This window comes from Takifugu flavidus, chromosome 17 (assembly GCF_003711565.1).
Source record: "Takifugu flavidus isolate HTHZ2018 chromosome 17, ASM371156v2, whole genome shotgun sequence".
NCBI lineage: Eukaryota > Metazoa > Chordata > Actinopteri > Tetraodontiformes > Tetraodontidae > Takifugu > Takifugu flavidus.
Window position 1 is genome coordinate 4,107,506 of NC_079536.1, and position 16,900 is coordinate 4,124,405.

Consider the following 16,900-nt stretch of genomic DNA (forward strand, 5'->3'; position numbering starts at 1 on the left):
CGCTCCACCAATGGGGGCCCGGGAGGAGTGGATTAAAGGTGTGAATTCCAGGTGTTTCTCTCGGGTCGGCGGCAGGCCTATCTGACGCCACAATCAGCAACTTCACGAAACTTCAGATGAGAACAATTATCAGTCTGTAGACAAATAATAAACAATTAAGACGATGCCAAAATGTTGCATCATGTCTAAATTCAGCCAAACAAGACAACAGTTACTTTTCCCCTGTAAAATTCGCCCAAGCAGAAAATGATAGTTCTTTTTTTGTGTACATTATTTTGTATTTTTATATTTTTTTAGGTTTGTGCATGATTTATTTAGGCAAGAGACACCCTAGAATTGCCACTTGGAATGAAGCTAAATCGGTTTTCAGTCGTGATTTGGTCAGAAACCATATTAGGGAAATCAAATTACAGCTTTCGGAGAGAAATGGAATCTAATCAATTGGTCCTGAAAGACGACCGGAGTATTGATGGGAGGACTTCAAAGTTTTCTGCAGGCTGGGTTAGTTACTAATTACATTGTGGATCTCGGTTCTTATCGGTCCTCCACTGTCTTTATCGAAGCGCATCTTACAGGACTGAAACAAACATGATCAAGGCGCTTTTATTGCGCGATTACTGCGCACAAATATTTGCCCCCCACAACAACAAAAAAAAAGACAGACGTGCGAGGAGCTGAGGACACTGAAACACGAAAATAAAATAATAAAATGCTGTAAAAAGAACACATTTTAATTCTTGGAATGGAAGGAGTGGCTGCTCAGGAAGACGCACAAGCAGGAAACGGCCCAACGCGAAGGAAGAGAATCTTCAGATCCCTTCAGACTCACAGAAACTGTCTCATTATGTATACTGTGACACAAATGTTGAGGGGAAAAGGGTAAATAGTCAATACACGTAGAGTAGTGACAGTTATTGTGACCTTAGATTTGGAATGGGACACGAAGCATTGATTTTTGTCTTTAATGATCACCGTGTATAACACGACACCATTACCTCTGTGGTTTCAATGAATATGTGTCTTTATGCACATTATGCAGACAATACACGCCATTATGGTGACGTCTGCAATACACGGACAGGCTGAGGTGAATTCATCTGCACCTGCGAGGCTTTGTCCCTGCAGACGAGTCGCTTATGAGCCCTCTTTGAAACACAAATAGTGTATTAAAGGTCCGGAGAGGGTTAATACACACCTGCCTTCGGGGGCATGTTTCAGTTTGGACCAAGGGTTGGTCCTAATCAAAAATCCAATCAGTGCATTGACATTGGCAAATTCAATAGCAGGATTGATTGAGTTATGTTGTTTGCGCTGACAAATACGCGCGCACCGACTGAAGTTCTGAGAGACGAGATAAGGCAGGAAAAATCCATGTGAGCGCAGTGAATCCATCTCTTTGGGCTTATAAAGTGGAATAACTGACTGGAATAAGCACGGAGTTAGCTGGTGTTTGTCCAGGGAGGGAGGGTGGCTCCTTTGACGCGATGTTGGAGTGAATCCACATCTGCGGCGTGAAACGCGACGCATGCGCCAATGCGCTGCGAAGAAGCACTAATGGATTGAATCAATTAGCTTGAACGACGCAGCGTGAATACAATAACGTTTAGTTTCGGCTGAGCTTTGACTTAAGTCGGACAAATATTAGACGGTCTTTATGGATAAATGTCTGTGTAGATTCTCAATCATCCAGGTCATTGTATCCAAGGTAGTTTTCTATGTCAAGAAACCCAGTCCAGTTGACATAGAAAACTACCTTGGATACTTTATAAACCCTTCGACGATTTAAGTGTGTGAGGGGGGGGGAGTAGAGTTTCTTTGAATATTTGCACCGAAATGACATAGAAAATGTGACCTTTTTTGTAGAAAAGAAGGCACAATTTGTGGTTTATTCCATCTCTTATAATGATTCCTAATCTATGAGGTGACACGGGGGTATCACTGCATTGTCTCATGGCCAAACTAGCTGAATGGCCTCTGTGCTTCCTCAATGGGGATTGTCCTCATGATTACTGATCACAATGTGCCATTGTACTGAACAGAACTCATATATGGGACACCTCCTCTCCTTCTTCACTTTGGACCAGGGATGGCACAGGTAGGGATGCTGTCGGAAGACTTGCTTAGTCTCTGCCGTTTTGGTCGGACTGGATGCACGTTTGGGTGGAATATCAGATGGATTTTGGAGCTCTTGGACGGATCTGGAAATAGCGATTCTCATCTGGCTGCAGAGCGTCTGTCGTCCGGGGAGGACCGGGTGCCTGCTGGAGCTGCGGAGACGCTCACAGAAATCGGCAGGAGAGTGAAACAGGAGGCCTCTGATAACGAAGCACTGTATTGCAGGCCGCAGGCGGCGCCATCCCACTCTTTTTCCCTACAGTGGCTCATTCATAGAGAGCTGCATTGTATCATGGCTGCAAGGTGTGAAGGGGAATATAATACATGTGATTTTCACAGCCAGCATCTTGCTGTATTGTATGGACACAGCAGGTCTGCATCAGGACAGACTCTGTTTGGGCAGCATTCTATGCACTGACCCACCCCCTCCCCTCACCCTCCTCTTTTAATTCTTAACCAGGAAGATTTAACGCGTAGACTCAGGCTGGGATCCAGAGCGTTAGCCTCCACACTCCCCGCGTAAACAGTGCCCAGCCCGGCCCTACGTCAGGCCCAGCTGAGAGGATTACACGCCCCCCTGGTGAAGACAGGCTTAATGCGGCCTCATTAGCCAAACACAATGATGCGTCCACCTCCGAGGCAAGATAACGGACCGCTCGGCCAGACTTGAAACGCAGCGCGAGGCCTCGCAGGCCTGGGGGTTGAAATGTGCAACATGGGCATCTGCTGAAATGTGAAGTTCAAGACAATAAATCAATCATTTAGCAAATTATTCCCAACTTTGTTTCTTTTAGAGTCCAATGTGTGTGTTGTATCAAGGAAAACAATCTATTTATTGATGAAGTGAGTACGTTAAATGAATTTAAAAGGCTGAAAAAGAGTGTGAGTTAAGTTGTAGAGAACAAAAGGGACCAAAAACAGACAATTCAGGTCTATTTTACTTTTTACTGCCATTTTATGCTGGTAATGGAAAATGTCAGACTTGAATCGTGAGCTTCTGAGGAGGGTCTTTGGTTATTTTATCCTCTCACTGGGGGTGCCACAGGCTTCTAATTGTATTCAATTTGTCTATCCTGCAGACTCCAGTGAGACGGACTAATGAGGCAGAAGTCCAGGCTGCAAGAAATGGCGCATTTCTTTGAAAATTAGGAATCATTTCACTGATAATAAGAGGCTAAATTAGTCTTCCAAGTCTTTTATCACCCATGCAGCCTCAGATTTGGTGGATCAGTGGGATCATTTTGGGTTCTTGCACACCAACTGCCCTGCTGTCATCATGATCCTAGGCGTCTCTTCAAAGCAGACGGGATGGGGTGGGGGTGCATTTAGTTGTAATTAGCCCCAATTATTAACTGGAACTAGACTGAGAGCTGTCAGACACCGTGATACTTGTGTCTGTCCTAAATGGCTCGTTCAAGGCGGCAGATAATCAAAACAACGCCTGAACAAGAGCCTGCTCTGCTGCAGCGGCGATGCTTTAATGTCTAATTAAATAGCGTGAACTGGTTAGACCCAGACATTAGATTATTTGGAGCAGAGAGCGGAGATAAAATGCTTCCCTAAAACAGACAAATCTTTTTAGCCTTAATTGTAATTGATGGAGAAAAATTACAATTTTGCCCTCCAACACACACGCTTTAAGTGGAGTAACTTTCGGCAGCCTGGGCCTCTCGGCTCGCTCCTTTTCTCTCCTTTTTGCTCGTCTGGGACTTGATTCGAATTCAAAAGGATCTGCTGCTTTGAAGATAAGCACCGCAGTTCTGCCATAAACAATGATTGTGCTCTTTCTTTCCTGTGGCGTGATTTATTTAAAGTATTATGCTGTAAGGATTTGGGGAGGTTTTCCTGGCAGGTCGGAAGCGTACGTACCCAATTTGCATCTACTTTATTAGATACTTGAGATTTGGGAAAACATGAAAAACACACGAGCTGCAGATGAATCTAAACTGACCTTAAAGGTATTTTTAGTAGAATATTAATGGATCTGATAAAAATAAGCATTATCAGAGGGCTCCTCGTGCTTTTCTCACTCTTCCACCCCTCATAACTGAGGCCCGAGCAGCCGTCTAACGTGGCAAAGGGGGATTTTGTGCAGCAACACAATGCTCATAGTCCGGCGCACACACTCACAAACATATGTTTCCTTTGATAAAGTGTTTTTATACCAGCAGAAATTCTATGGTAGCCTCCCTTAAGACAATATCTGCGTGAAATACCAAGTTATTTATAGAGAGGGTGCCATTTTGACTTCAGAAAATAAACACCAGCGTGACAGAGAGTTCAAATATAAGAGGCCTGTTATATAACAAAAGGTCTGCGAGGGGCAAAAACTGTTGTTTTTTGGGGCTCAAAATGTGCTACGTTGCTTTCAAACCCTCCAGACTCTGAAGTCCTTTTAAACAGGGAAAGTGTGAATACTGGGAGGGTGGGCGATGAGACGTCTCATCAAATTCAGATTAAATCACAGCAATTTCCTTATCAAAGCATAAACATTTCTCATTAGGCCACTTTAGCTGTATATACGTACTTCCTTGTGATTGTATTCCAAAAGAAGTGTGTGGGAGGAGGGGAGGGGGCTCTTTTGAACATCCACACCAGGATACAGCTGCCTATGACTAATTTCAATCTCCCCTTCTCCTGCCGAAGCAACACTTTTCACAGCGAACGCACACACACCGCTGGGCATCTGTTTCCTGTTTTCATTCTTTGAGTTATCTTATTTTCCTCATTTCCCCCTCACCTGTTACAGTTCACGTTCCTTCCATCACGCCATTCTGGCCAGTATCGCTCAAAGGCGTCGGCTGCACGACAGCAGCGATTAATCACCGCTGCGGACTTCACGCCGCAGTTGGAAGGGTGAGACAATGAAGAAAGGTTAAAATGACAGAACGTCTGAATTCTGCTTTGATTTTTATTATAAAATCCACACATCAAAGGCTTTTTCATTGCCACGTTACTGTACATGCGCATTGGCCTTTTGGCCTCCTCACACTTATGAGCTGTAATATTGCACCAGTTTCTCGTCGGTGGGTTTAAGAATCTTCTTATCTGCCATGTTGACGACCCAGCCTGGAGACAGTCCAAAGAAGATCTGTCGAACATCCTTCCTCATGGAGAGCATGTGATAGAGTTCATCCTTTGAAATGTCTGGTAGGACATATCCGTACTTCCGTGCGAGGGCTAGCCGCGCCTCCCGGATTTGCTCGGGGTCGGCCAAGTAACCCCGGTTTTCTGCACCTCTGTAATACGGGACCATGTCCTCCCCCGGGAACATTCTTTTTGGAATTGGCTGCCCTCGCAAAAAGAACGGGACGGGCTTGATGAGAATACCTTCAATAAAAGAGATTATAGAAACATTACGGAGTGTACATAAGATAGCTGTGAGGGCATGAGGTTGGTCATTTCTTAGTTACCGAGACTTATGGGGTCATAGAAGCTCGTAGTGATGACGCCTCCGTTTCTCTCAATAGCAGCTATTGCTCCTTCAGAGGCTCTCTGGACCTCAATGTTGATCTTTGCAGCAAAAATATCAGCACCCTGGAACAGAAAGTGCACATGAAAGCTGACCTCATGACAGTGAGGGATGAAAACAACTTGACGTTTCAAGACCACAAAACTACTTTATGGCGCCCCCTACTGGCATAATTTTATACAAGAGGAGTTTCGGACTTTTTTTAACCTCCTTTAAAAAGCTTTATTCGTTTCACCTGAGTGTAAAATGTCAAAAGAGACCGATGAGACTCATCAGAGGCATGGAGCCAGTATTATCAATCAGAAAAGTCCTTTCTATCAGATGCACCCTCTACCTCATCAACAAGTTGGACACCGTAGTCTCTCTTCAGAGGCTGGACTGTCACTCCTCTGGCATTGACCAGCTGTGTCAAGTCGATGGGCTGGTTCGGGTCCACCCGTCCCAGATCGATCAGGTACTGCAGTCGTTTCAATGACAGAGGCTGGTACTGAGGGCGACGACTGAGAAGGAGAGCAAACGTCAAAATCAACTGGTGGAGCTGATCTTGGAATTATTTTGAAGGAGGAAGGAGACGTAAAGAGAAGATAACGCATAACTCAGTAGATCATTTGTTCAAGTAGCCAGATGTGGAAAATATACCAAAAATATTGGGCTGAAAGCCAAATACACCTTTGGATAAAACTTGTTTCTGCATTCGGTGTAAAATGCGATGCAAAATATTTACATAATACAGCAACTCCAAAATCTCTAGTTGCAGCTGCCATTGCGCCTATTTTAAAGGTTTGGAATTGTGACGCACACTTTACTTGACATTAATTTGAACCTTTGAAGGACGTCGATAAGCTCTTGACTTTCATTTACCTATGGCCTTCGTTGTAGCCATATTTTGGAATGATCAAATAAAAAGGAGACTGGCCACCCTCAAAACCAAGCCGGGGTCGGGTTCCTCTCTGCCGCTCGCCTTTATGACCTCGACCGCTTCTGTTGCCACCATGTTGTCCTCTGCCACGCCGTTTTTCCTGCATTTAACAAAGTTGGCGCAAGTGATGTTTGGCATGAATGATCTCAACCAATTTGAAGATGAACGCTTGTCTACAGTAGCCATAGTCAGGCTAGCCGGTTATAGCTTATAGCTTACCGCCTTTTTGGCTCCCGGTTCTGGACGTAAGTTTGCTAACGTGATCCGCGGAAGATTCTGCAAAGCATCCAACGCTTTACTACCAGTTTTCTTTGTAAAAGACATGTTTCAAACGCTCACATGTCAAAGATTGCCAAACCAAGGACACAGCAGTCACGTGACAGAAGTGACCCCGGAAGCACTTGATAGTACAACGTTGTGTTAAAAATAAAAGCACTGTTTTCACCTTGTAATCGATGTGATTTTTTTTAAAGCCGACTTCAGGACTTCAAGATTTAATGTTAAGCAAACGAAATAAAATAAAACTGGTGTTGTTGACATAACACTGTAATTAAATAACTATAACATTTCCTATAACATTCCCCTTTATTTTGTATATTTCTTTGATCCCGATCCCAGGGTTCCGTGCCATTGTTGCGGTATAATCGACATTAAACCGAACATGATAGACCGACGTTTCAAACAACAAATCACTGCACTGTATTTGTAGAGGAAGTTAACAGATAGCCAATCACCGAGCTGGGGAGGCGGGACAATAGTCGGACGCCTTTGTGAGTGAGTGACATGTTAGCCAGTGTCAGCCGCCGGTTTACCGTTTCTACATAATTAAACTTACGAGAAGACCGAAGTTTGACCTCCGCCTTCGTTCGAACTTTGTCCTTCGTTCAATAGACGGTTAACACGGTTAACGTTGGCACAGTTACGGGAGCCGGGAAAACCTTAGCTCCGAGCTAATAAAGGTTGCTAACTTTTACATAGTAGCTGGCTTAGCGCTGCATGTGCGGCAATAACATGTCAGCGCCTTTACCTGCCATTGTGCCTGCTGCCCGAAAAGCTACAGCTGCGGTGAGTTCCCCCCCCCAGCGAATTAATGTCTGAAAAGTTAAGGTTAGAAAAAGTTGTGCAGGAAAAGCTGTTGTTTATCTTTTGTAGCAACTGACCGGAACCGCACTTGTGTTTGTTCCTAGGTGATATTTCTGCATGGCCTCGGCGATACAGGGTAGGTGAAAGTATGATTTTTCTCTTCGCATCTTTATATTTCATTGTGTTGCATACTTGTGTTTAAATGCGTTTTGTTTTGCCACCATATCAGGCATGGTTGGGCGGATACCTTTGCTGGTATTAGGATACCCCATGTAAAATACATCTGCCCACACGCGTGAGTGGAAACTTGACTTATTTTACAGTCATTTTACAGTCACAGCAACATGTTTTTGTGCAGTTTAGGCCAACTTTGAACGTGATTTGAATGATTTCCTTCTCATGATTGCAGTCCCATCATGCCAGTTTCTTTAAACATGAGAATGTCCATGCCTTCTTGGTAAGCAGCACAGTATTTAAACCAGTTTAATTTCGCTTGTGCACATGATGGTGGTCAAATGCATTGATATAACATCGTTTTTAATCCCCCACAACAGGTTTGATATTCATGGTTTGAGTCCGGATGCATTAGAAGACGAGTCCGGCATTAAGAGAGCATCAGAGAACAGTGGGTCTATTTATGTGCAGATCTTTGTGCCACACCCAGGAAGTCATGGGACTGACTGGTAAATTAATTTGGCTTTTAATTTTGTGTCATTTGTGCACAGTTAAAGCAATGATAGACCAAGAAGTGAAGAATGGAATTCCTTCTCATAGAATTATCCTGGGGGGATTTTCACAGGTAATGATTTCATGTTCCTTCACATGGAGCGACTTTTGATTTTAAAGGATCATATATACAATTTACTGACTATTCCTACTTACTTCTTGTTATAAAATATAAAAAAAAAAAAAACCCACAACCACTAGAATTAAAAATCATTAATCTGGGTCGTCCAATTGAAATTCCTATGAAGATGCTATTTGAACTAAATTGGAAACGGTACCTGTTAAACTGAACTGGTCTGTGTGCGCCCCCGCAGTCAATATTTCATGCTACAAATATACATGAACATCTTTTGCTTCGAATCATTTGCCAGTGAGGCAGGAAGTCACACAGCTTCACCGAGAACTGTATCTCCCAGATCTCAAGATCAATATCAGTACAAAAGAGTAGCGAGGTGAAAGAATCAGGAGATGTGAATACTGAAATCCATTTTAACAAGTGTACATGCTATAAATGCTAACCTACAATGACCTGGATCAAGCTGCTTCACTTTTTAATGATCATTTACTCCTTTATATGTCTCCTTTCTATGTGTGCCAATGGGCGAAAACTTTTTCTATTTAATTCCAGGGAGGAGCGTTGTCTCTTTACACAGCTCTGACAATCCAGCAGAAACTAGCTGGCGTGGTCGCTCTGAGCTGCTGGCTCCCTCTACGCAACTCCTTTCCTCAGGTAAACAAACAAACAAATATAGCCGACCAGCACTGAACGGCGCTTCACTCGGCTATGAAATCAGCCTAAAGCCGCTTCGTTTTACCGTGACAAAATGGTGATTTAGTAATAGCTCCCGGCTAAAGTCTAATCTCTGACAATCGGATGATGATCATACAGTAATCCTAATCTCTTCTATTCTCAGGCCTCTGCCAACAGCGCTAATAAGGACATTCACGTGCTGCAGTGCCACGGAGACGCCGACCCCATGGTCCCGTTTGTGTTTGGCACCCAGACGGCAGAGAAGATGAAGAGCCTCATCAATCCCTCGAACATCACCTTCAAGCCGTATCGCGGCCTGTCTCACTGCGCGTGTCCGGAGGTCAGTGTGGGGGTGGGGCGGGGGGGTTCCCCGCCAGTGTTCCTGACACACGCTGACTGGTTTCGCCTGTTCTTGCTCTGCGCAGGAAATGGTGGATATCAAACGGTTCATCGAGAAGCAGCTCCCGCCCATCAGGGACGAGTGAAGGCAGGGGTCAGGGGTCGCCGCTTACAACCATCGGATTGTTTTTGGACTTCCAGCGAGGCTCCGTGGGACGCGAGCGTCCACGCTTTTACAGTAACAACAGCGCGGCGCTGCCGGCGCCGCAGAGGACGGGGACGACGTGGGCCTGCAGAGAGCTGAACGTAACCTGACCCTGAGCTCAGCGTTAACGTAGAGTCACAGTAGCTGCTTTAAGAACGTTCACCATTAAGCGACCGAGAGCCAAACTCGCCGGTCAAACGCTCACGGCCTGTTTCTCCTCCTCATGTAGCTTGTTTGTAACGTCGCTAATTCAAGTTTATTCATCTGAAACCGGTCGATCGAGACATTTTATCCATCAAAACCCTCCCACTTTTATTTCCTTCTGCTTGTTTAAATGGTTGTTAATCTAATAATCTGTTTTTTGCTTTACTGACAAGAACAAAAAAAACAAACACTAAAGATCAACTGTTGGATATTTGTCACTTTTTAAAACATTTCCTTGTAGGTTTGGAAAGTTCCGCTTTCTGTTTTTCTTTTTTTGCAGATGTGAACTCTGGACTTGTTTTTCATACAAACTACATTTGCAACAATCTCCAGCGAGTGTTAACGTGCACCCTGTGTGCATTAATCTGTAGTATCATTATTAATAAGTGTCACGGAGTGAGCCGTGCCACTTACGCACGCACTTCATACGCACACACTTCATACGCACACACAAACATTTCATTTCCATTCTGTTCCGTCTAGGGTTACTCGGTTTAGGCATTTCATACAAACCACTTTTTACCATAGCTCACCAGCAGGACATACTTCCTCGTTTGGGGAAACCGAAGGACTGGTCCATGATTGTATATATGGAGGGGTTTCGCGGGGTGCTACGGCACAATCTATTTTAGCGGGGGTGTTTTATTGGGGTAAATTGAACATGTATTTTACTGTGCACTGAGCGTAATAATTTTGATAATTGGTTTCACCTGTGGGAGGGGCTACAGGTATAAAAGCCCTGTAGTAGGCCCAAGACGGGGCTTCTTGTTGGTGATTGAGTTGGTTGGTCATTGTTTTGGAGGAAAAAGAAAATTGTTGGAAAAAAGTTAAAGTGGTGGGGTGTAAGAGTGTGCAGGGTCTGTATGTATTGTATGGATTTAGCCTGGCATCTTCTGACGCCACTTTATTTTTGGTAAATTAAAATACATTTCTGGAGGAAAGAATCTCCCTCTGTCTCCTCCACCGCCGTTCATCCTTGCGACTATTCTGGGCAGTAATTCTGGGCTGTGTTTTACTCATTCAGGAATCACTTTGGAGCTCCCATGACATTTCTGACTGGTCAAACATTTCTTTGATCTTCAAATACCATGGCAACGCAGTGCACGCACTAGGGCTGCATATTACTATAGTATTACCCAAATAAAGCAATAAAAAATGTTAGAATCAAACTGTTTTCAAACTTTTTCTTGAATACTTTAGACTAGAGGTGTAATGACTGGTGCGGCCTTGCTTTGATCTTTTAACGCCAGGTCGGACGGGCTCAATCGCCACGGTGACCGTACCTGTACACTAACGCGGTCCATTTTAATGGCGTTATTATAAAAGCTGAACCATATATGCTCCGTATATACGACAACATACGATTGTGCTTTATTTAATAGGTGAGATTGGGATATCTATTTCACAGGAAACCATTTTTATAAATACATAAATATATCAGTAGTTGTGAAACCAGCCTCCTGTGTCCACGTTTTGAAATTAAATATGACTAATATCACAGTATTGAAACACACAAATATAGATTTTGTTCCAGGTGTCAGCTCACTGAGCGCGTATAAAGGTTCATCTTTGAGAAGAGCTGAAAGCACCAGCGTGTGAAGTCACCCTCGCAAAGGTGCGAGCGTAGAAGATCTTATTCCAAGGCACTTTCCTCCCTCCTTAAGTTACTGTTTAAATAAGGTTTAAATATTTCTACAAGAACTGAAGATGCATTTAAGGCTCACCGTTGGCCTAAATACAAATGCAGTGCCCACAGACGCATGCGTTCCCTCATTGGATAAGGTAGAAAAGTGCAATGTCAAGTGCTGGGGAGTATAGAAAAATATACATATGTTTGCAACAAGTTACTGATGCTGAATCGAGCATTTGTTCTCGCCGCGCCGAGTGTTTTGGTAAGCTAATCACATGTAAATAAAGAGCAGTTACAGCTGGTCTGCAACCAGTTTGGACGTGTTTATCCTAAACTCCAGCTGGAACAGACACGTCCTCCCTTCAGGTGGGACGCACGTGCCTTTTTTTGGGGGGGTAAAAGCGTGCGTCAGTCTTATGGCTCGGGACGAGGCTCCTCCAGGTTCTTTAGCAGATCCGTGTACGCAGCCGAGTTGATGAAACGCGGGTACGAGTCCCTCTGCATCAGCGTGTAGATCTGCTGTTGGGCCTCCTCGAAGGTGTGCGAGGTCGGCTCCAACATGTTGCGGTTTATAACGTCTCGGACGTGGGAATCTAGACTGACCTGGAGGGCAGGAACACGTGAGAGAGGTCTTATGATACAGCAATAGGGGATTCACAAGTCGAGTGTCGGTGCAGTAGCAGATGTTGCCGCTAGGGGCACTGTTCCGCACGCTTTGATAGGCTAAGCCAATCAAAGTGTGTGTGTGTGTCCCATGATGGACGGGTGACCTGTCCCTTTGATAGGCTAAGCCAATCAAAGCCTCACCTCTTTTGGAGAGAGGATGGAGATGAAGTCCTCGTATATCTGACGGACTTTCTCCTCAACCACAGTCTTGTTGGTCTCCTTCTTCAGCTCCTCGCAGGCCATCCAGAACATCATGTTCTCCTCGCTGAACTCGGTCCGCAGGAACTGCCTGAAGCAGCCGCGACCCGCCGAGCTCTTCATCACCTTTTCGAATGACAGCGACCAGGAGCGGGCGTCCTCCAGCGTGGGCAGCAGACTCAGAGGAGGAAACGTAACAAGTCAGACTTATTTCATTCTTTCAGCGCATCTCGGGTTGCGACGGCGTCCTGCTGAGGTCTTTCATTACCTTTCTTCACAGTTCATGGGTCCCTCTGTTCGGCGTTCACAAGTGGACCTCTGGACCGCCTCATCCTCACTCCTGACAGTCAGACTGAGGGGAAATATGTACCTTTTACATCAAAACTTCCTTTTATTATATTAAAAAAAAGAATGCAGCTACAATTTCTACAAGATTAGCACTGCTAACAGGTTTAGCTGAAATGTCCCCCACAGAGACTCAAGCAGTGGGTGTGTGTGTGTCCCGTGATGGACGGGTGACCTGTCCCAGGTGTGTTCCCACCTAACGATTCCACCAGCAGCCAACGCCCTGACTAGGAAAGTGGCACTCGATGGAAAATGGATGTACGGATGGCTGTAACCAAGTAGCATGAACGCTAATAACTGTCTTTTTGATGCTAAAATGCACATAATGTATACACTGACACATTGTTGGCCTTGCAAGTTGTTTGTTCCATCATAAAAACAACAACAGCCACAGTGCTTTCTGGATCACCTGATAGGAATATGGGGATGCACAGTGACGTGTGCCTCCTCTGCGTAATTAAAAGGTCCCACACACCTCATGTAGCAGCTGGCTCCTGACTAATTGGCTCAGGTGAGCGCCGTCCCATCTGGGAACGTGATTTGTTTTAGCCGCAACAATTAGATGGAATTGATATAGATGCGGATACAAATTGCATTACTCATCCCCGGTGGAGTGAATTAACATGTTCCGCGCACAACAAGCCCGCTGTTCTCCGAGGAAGCACAAGTAAACGGTTGAAAACAAATTAAAAGCCCCGGAGGTCCAAGCTGTTCATCCATACATCCAGTGAGGATCACATGACCACTGTTTTTCTCCTTCTGTCTGATATCAGGGTTGTGCTCTTCACATTAGCCCGTAACCTCCTGCATTTGCACATGACAAGCAGCATATCTGACCAGCGCATTTGTAGATTCTTTAGCTGGGGTTTCTGGACACACGTCTGCAACTTTGCGCGCACGTTTGCAACCCTCACAAACTGCAGATGCTATCGTGCATTTGCATACCGTCGCACACGTTTCCAAGAGGCGCTGTGCGCATTTGCAAAGTTGCGTAGGCGCTATCAGATCGTGCTGCCATTACAGCTTCGTGTTCAGATTCAATGTGCACACTTTCTGAGAGCAGCTACGTTCGGCCACGTCTTTGGACTCGCCGAGGCCTTCGTGCGGCTACTTGCTGACATCACTGGCAGAAATTGATAATATTCATTCAGATAACGCAGCAAAAAAAGGAGATTTCTCATAGAAACCTGATTTTAGTGGAGAAAACTCCATTTTTCCTATTGAATGCTGCAATATGAAGAGGTCGAAAGGCTCCCAACACCATCCTGGTTTGCTGTCATGTTGCTTTAAAGCACACTGAGTCATTTTCAGTCAGATTTGTGACAACATTCGCTTTTAATCTGACTACATTCTCAGAAAGGAAGGTGTTTTTGGGGCACAGCCGTTCAGAAAATCAGGCTCATCTTCATCATCTTCTATATTTCAACATTTCTGAGAGATAAAATTGACCACCAGGCAAGGCTTTATCGGAATTTAGACCTAATATTCTGTGGTAGCGGAGACGTGCCTGAAAATAAACATCTTCTCGCTGTCACGTCTACAGTGGACCAACAGCTGTCTCCTGTCGGGGTTGGACTCGTACTATGTGACAATTCCCAGCTTCCTGGTTCTCATTGGCCTTACACTTCCTCTGAATCATGCTGGAAGAACTCTGAGATCTGATACAAAAGGCCATCAGGAAAATCTGCAAGGAGTTAATGCTGATAGATTCCTGTGATGACAGGAAATTGGGAATAATAGGCCTGTAATTGGGGCATTGGCAGATGAAGCTAATTAGCACCCAACTCTCTCAGTTCGACACGGAACGACTCTGACGTCCCCTTGTGCCCCTGCAGAGTGGGGTAGGGTGGGATTTTTGGGTTTTTAAAATGCATTTACCAGGAGCAGCTACAGCAGCAGCACCAACAGAAGCAGCAGGCGTTGGAGGCATTGGTGGGGGTCTCTCCCATCCTGTGGCGTGCGTGGAGGACACTGGCGGCTGCTTCCTGGTGGACCTGGACCTGTCTCTTACGCATCTCCACCCGCTCTGTGCCCATGGGCTGCGAGGAGGAGGGAGAGGAGACCACAGTGAGAGCTGGGCTGGGAAAGGATTCACTGACACCGAGCTGGAACATCACCGCAAACATCACAAGATCCGAGAAATCACATGAGATTAAAGATCTGACAGCAGGCGCGCAGAGCCGAGGAGGCCCAACGGAGGAGAAGCAACCGACCGAGAAAGCAATTAATCAAAGCACCAATCAGTGATTATTGGCGGATTTAAAGGAGGTCGAAAGGAGGCAAACTTCCGTGCGACGTTTACGACCCGCGAATGGTGCGTTTAGGTTCAGGTTTGGCCGCACAGGGTAACAAATAGCTCCTACCGGTTTGTCGAAACATGCTGAAGCAAAAGAACGAAGCCCGAGAATGCGCTCAGCTGACAGCCGCCCTCTCTCCTCCACTCCGCCCGTCGGTGTGGGGGCGAGCAGCCAAACAGGAACGTTAGTGACGGACGGCAGCATCCATCCGGCGCATTCACGGGAGAAGACGCACGCATCACATACGCGCACGCATGCACTGGACGGCCACCACCACACACACACACACACCCCGAAGATAACAGCAATGCAGCCATTTATAGAAACATAATGAAATCATTTGATGAGCTGATCATTTCCAGAGGATGGTTAAAGAGCCGGAGCAGCGCAATCTCCACCAACTGTGGCCAAATCCAACTGGTTCTGCTTACTGGGTTTCCCACCCAAAGATGCTGCAGCCTCGGTGGATCCCGACGACTCCACCGCGGAACACCGTTTCCCCCTTTAGACGTGCAAATGTGCAGAAAAGTGCGCAAATTCGCACAGTTAAAGGGAGGGAAAATAAAATGCCATACTCACTTTGTCACCATGAATGCCAGGACGCAGGGGATTTTTTAATGATTTTTTCTATCCTCGATCACATCCGTCTGCCTCGACTTGACACAAACCAGTCGGTCTCCTCTATGCGCATGCGCGAGCTGCAAGCGTGAAAGATTTCTGAGCTCAGATTCAATCCCTGAGTACATAATAACAACAACAATAATAATGATAATGATAATAAAAATAATTATAATTTTGTTATTGTTACAATTAGTTTTATCGCATTAATGTTGTTTATCGGTAATCAAATCTGCTTAAAATATAAATTTCCAAACATTTGTCCAAAAATGTATCATTTTTCTGAAGTCCTGAAAGGTCGAACGATTAGGATAAATAGAATAATCTAATTATTTCGCTTAAACATCTGGAATTCTCCCGCATCTGGCTCTCCGTCCTTGGGGACCAGTTCTGCCACCGCGTGTCCACCAGAGGGCAGTAGTGATTCGCATTAATGCTTCAGTGGAACGGAAGCCGAATTCAGGACTATCTACCCTTTTCATAGTTTGTTTGTTTTTTAAATTCAGCTCTACAGTTTTTGCTTACACCTGTAATTTCCTTTATTTTCGTCGTGCATCACTAGTGACATGCCTTTAAAGGCGAATATTTCCCCCAAACAGTCATTAACAGGATAATCTGCATTCGGTGTCAGGTAGGGGGGTCAGATGGTGAGGGGTAGGAACGGGTCACCAGATCATCGCAGTACCCAGACATGTTTGATTTCCCAGATGTGAAAATATCCAAATTAACTCTGACTGACTGAGAGAGTTTCTGACTGATGTGGCTTTTGAAGCAATGACTTCATGACGGTGCCTTCAAATTTTGGCTAATCTCCACGCAGCAGAAATTCTATAAGTACAGCTGCACTGGCTATCTTCCAGACACAGAAAAAGGCTGAGAGGACTATCAGCCATCCAATCGAATACATGTTCTCACTTCTCCTCCCAGAGGGTGCCGATAGGACACTGAACACTGATGGGGGAGATGGGAAATATATAGGTCCCCTTCTGCTCTGTGGGTCATTCAATAAACACGGAAAAGTCTTGGTTTAAGCCTCGCGAAATATTAAATGTGTTGAAAAATTGCCTCCTGAATGGATCCACCTCTTGACATGACCCCGACCCACCGCTGGAACAGCTAAGCACACGTGTGAATCTTTTTATTGCTTCGCCTATAAGCTGTCAGCAGGTCTGACTGCAGCTAAATCCAACTGCACAGTCGGCCTCACAGGGAAATGATGCTGAGCGAGCGTGGATGTGTGTGTGTGTGTGTGTGTGTGGTGTGTGTGTGTGTGTGTGCGTGCGTGTGTGTGTGTGCGGAGGCCATTTGCATCCATTACATCTGATTTATTTA

The 16,900-nt window shown here is 45.2% G+C and overlaps 3 protein-coding genes across 4 annotated transcripts; 1 reads left to right on the forward strand and 2 right to left on the reverse strand.

Moving 5' to 3' along the window:
* Window positions 1-5,012: 5,012 nt before the first annotated feature.
* On the reverse strand, window positions 5,013-6,933 carry mrpl15 (mitochondrial ribosomal protein L15). The gene is made up of 5 exons (XM_057013189.1): window positions 6,726-6,933; window positions 6,449-6,606; window positions 5,922-6,087; window positions 5,529-5,652; window positions 5,013-5,445 (listed from the first exon to the last, which is right to left on the reverse strand). Exons 1-5 carry the CDS (start codon window positions 6,828-6,830, stop codon window positions 5,108-5,110), a joined length of 891 nt encoding a protein of 296 aa, XP_056869169.1. The 5' UTR covers window positions 6,831-6,933; the 3' UTR covers window positions 5,013-5,107.
* A 319-nt stretch (window positions 6,934-7,252) lies between these two features.
* lypla1 (lysophospholipase 1) lies at window positions 7,253-9,901 on the forward strand. The gene is made up of 9 exons (XM_057013192.1): window positions 7,253-7,571; window positions 7,694-7,725; window positions 7,819-7,884; window positions 7,999-8,046; window positions 8,144-8,214; window positions 8,315-8,388; window positions 8,944-9,045; window positions 9,230-9,406; window positions 9,492-9,901. Exons 1-9 carry the CDS (start codon window positions 7,503-7,505, stop codon window positions 9,549-9,551), a joined length of 699 nt encoding a protein of 232 aa, XP_056869172.1. The 5' UTR covers window positions 7,253-7,502; the 3' UTR covers window positions 9,552-9,901.
* Window positions 9,902-11,163: 1,262 nt separating this feature from the next.
* On the reverse strand, window positions 11,164-15,653 carry LOC130513914 (regulator of G-protein signaling 20). Of its 2 annotated transcripts, none has more exons than XM_057013191.1 (5): window positions 15,530-15,653; window positions 14,532-14,692; window positions 12,577-12,660; window positions 12,252-12,486; window positions 11,164-12,047 (listed from the first exon to the last, which is right to left on the reverse strand). In XM_057013191.1, exons 2-5 carry the CDS (start codon window positions 14,687-14,689, stop codon window positions 11,859-11,861), a joined length of 666 nt encoding a protein of 221 aa, XP_056869171.1. In that variant the 5' UTR covers window positions 14,690-14,692; window positions 15,530-15,653; the 3' UTR covers window positions 11,164-11,858. The 2 variants fall into 2 exon arrangements, with proteins under 2 accessions (XP_056869171.1, XP_056869170.1); XM_057013190.1 differs by lacking the exon at window positions 15,530-15,653 and adding an exon at window positions 15,017-15,499.
* Between the last annotated feature and the right edge of the window lie 1,247 nt (window positions 15,654-16,900).

Excerpts from the sequence above, each read along its gene's own strand:
- mrpl15 (XM_057013189.1), bottom strand. The coding sequence starts at position 6,830 with ATGTCTTTTACAAAGAAAACTGGTAGTAAAGCGTTGGATGCTTTGCAG. Across the intron at positions 6,607-6,725 it reads AACCGGGAGCCAAAAAGGCG|GAAAAACGGCGTGGCAGAGG; the intron begins GTAAGCTATAAG and ends TGTTAAATGCAG. Across the intron at positions 6,088-6,448 it reads GGCTACAACGAAGGCCATAG|TCGTCGCCCTCAGTACCAGC; the intron begins GTAAATGAAAGT and ends TCTCCTTCTCAG.
- lypla1 (XM_057013192.1), top strand. The coding sequence starts at position 7,503 with ATGTGCGGCAATAACATGTCAGCGCCTTTACCTGCCATTGTGCCTGCT. Across the intron at positions 7,572-7,693 it reads CCCGAAAAGCTACAGCTGCG|GTGATATTTCTGCATGGCCT; the intron begins GTGAGTTCCCCC and ends GTTTGTTCCTAG. Across the intron at positions 9,046-9,229 it reads TACGCAACTCCTTTCCTCAG|GCCTCTGCCAACAGCGCTAA; the intron begins GTAAACAAACAA and ends TTCTATTCTCAG.
- LOC130513914 (XM_057013190.1), bottom strand. The coding sequence starts at position 15,154 with ATGCTGCCGTCCGTCACTAACGTTCCTGTTTGGCTGCTCGCCCCCACA. Across the intron at positions 12,661-14,531 it reads TGCTGCTGTAGCTGCTCCTG|TCTGACTGTCAGGAGTGAGG; the intron begins GTAAATGCATTT and ends ATTTCCCCTCAG. Across the intron at positions 12,487-12,576 it reads CCCATGAACTGTGAAGAAAG|TCTGCTGCCCACGCTGGAGG; the intron begins GTAATGAAAGAC and ends TCCTCCTCTGAG.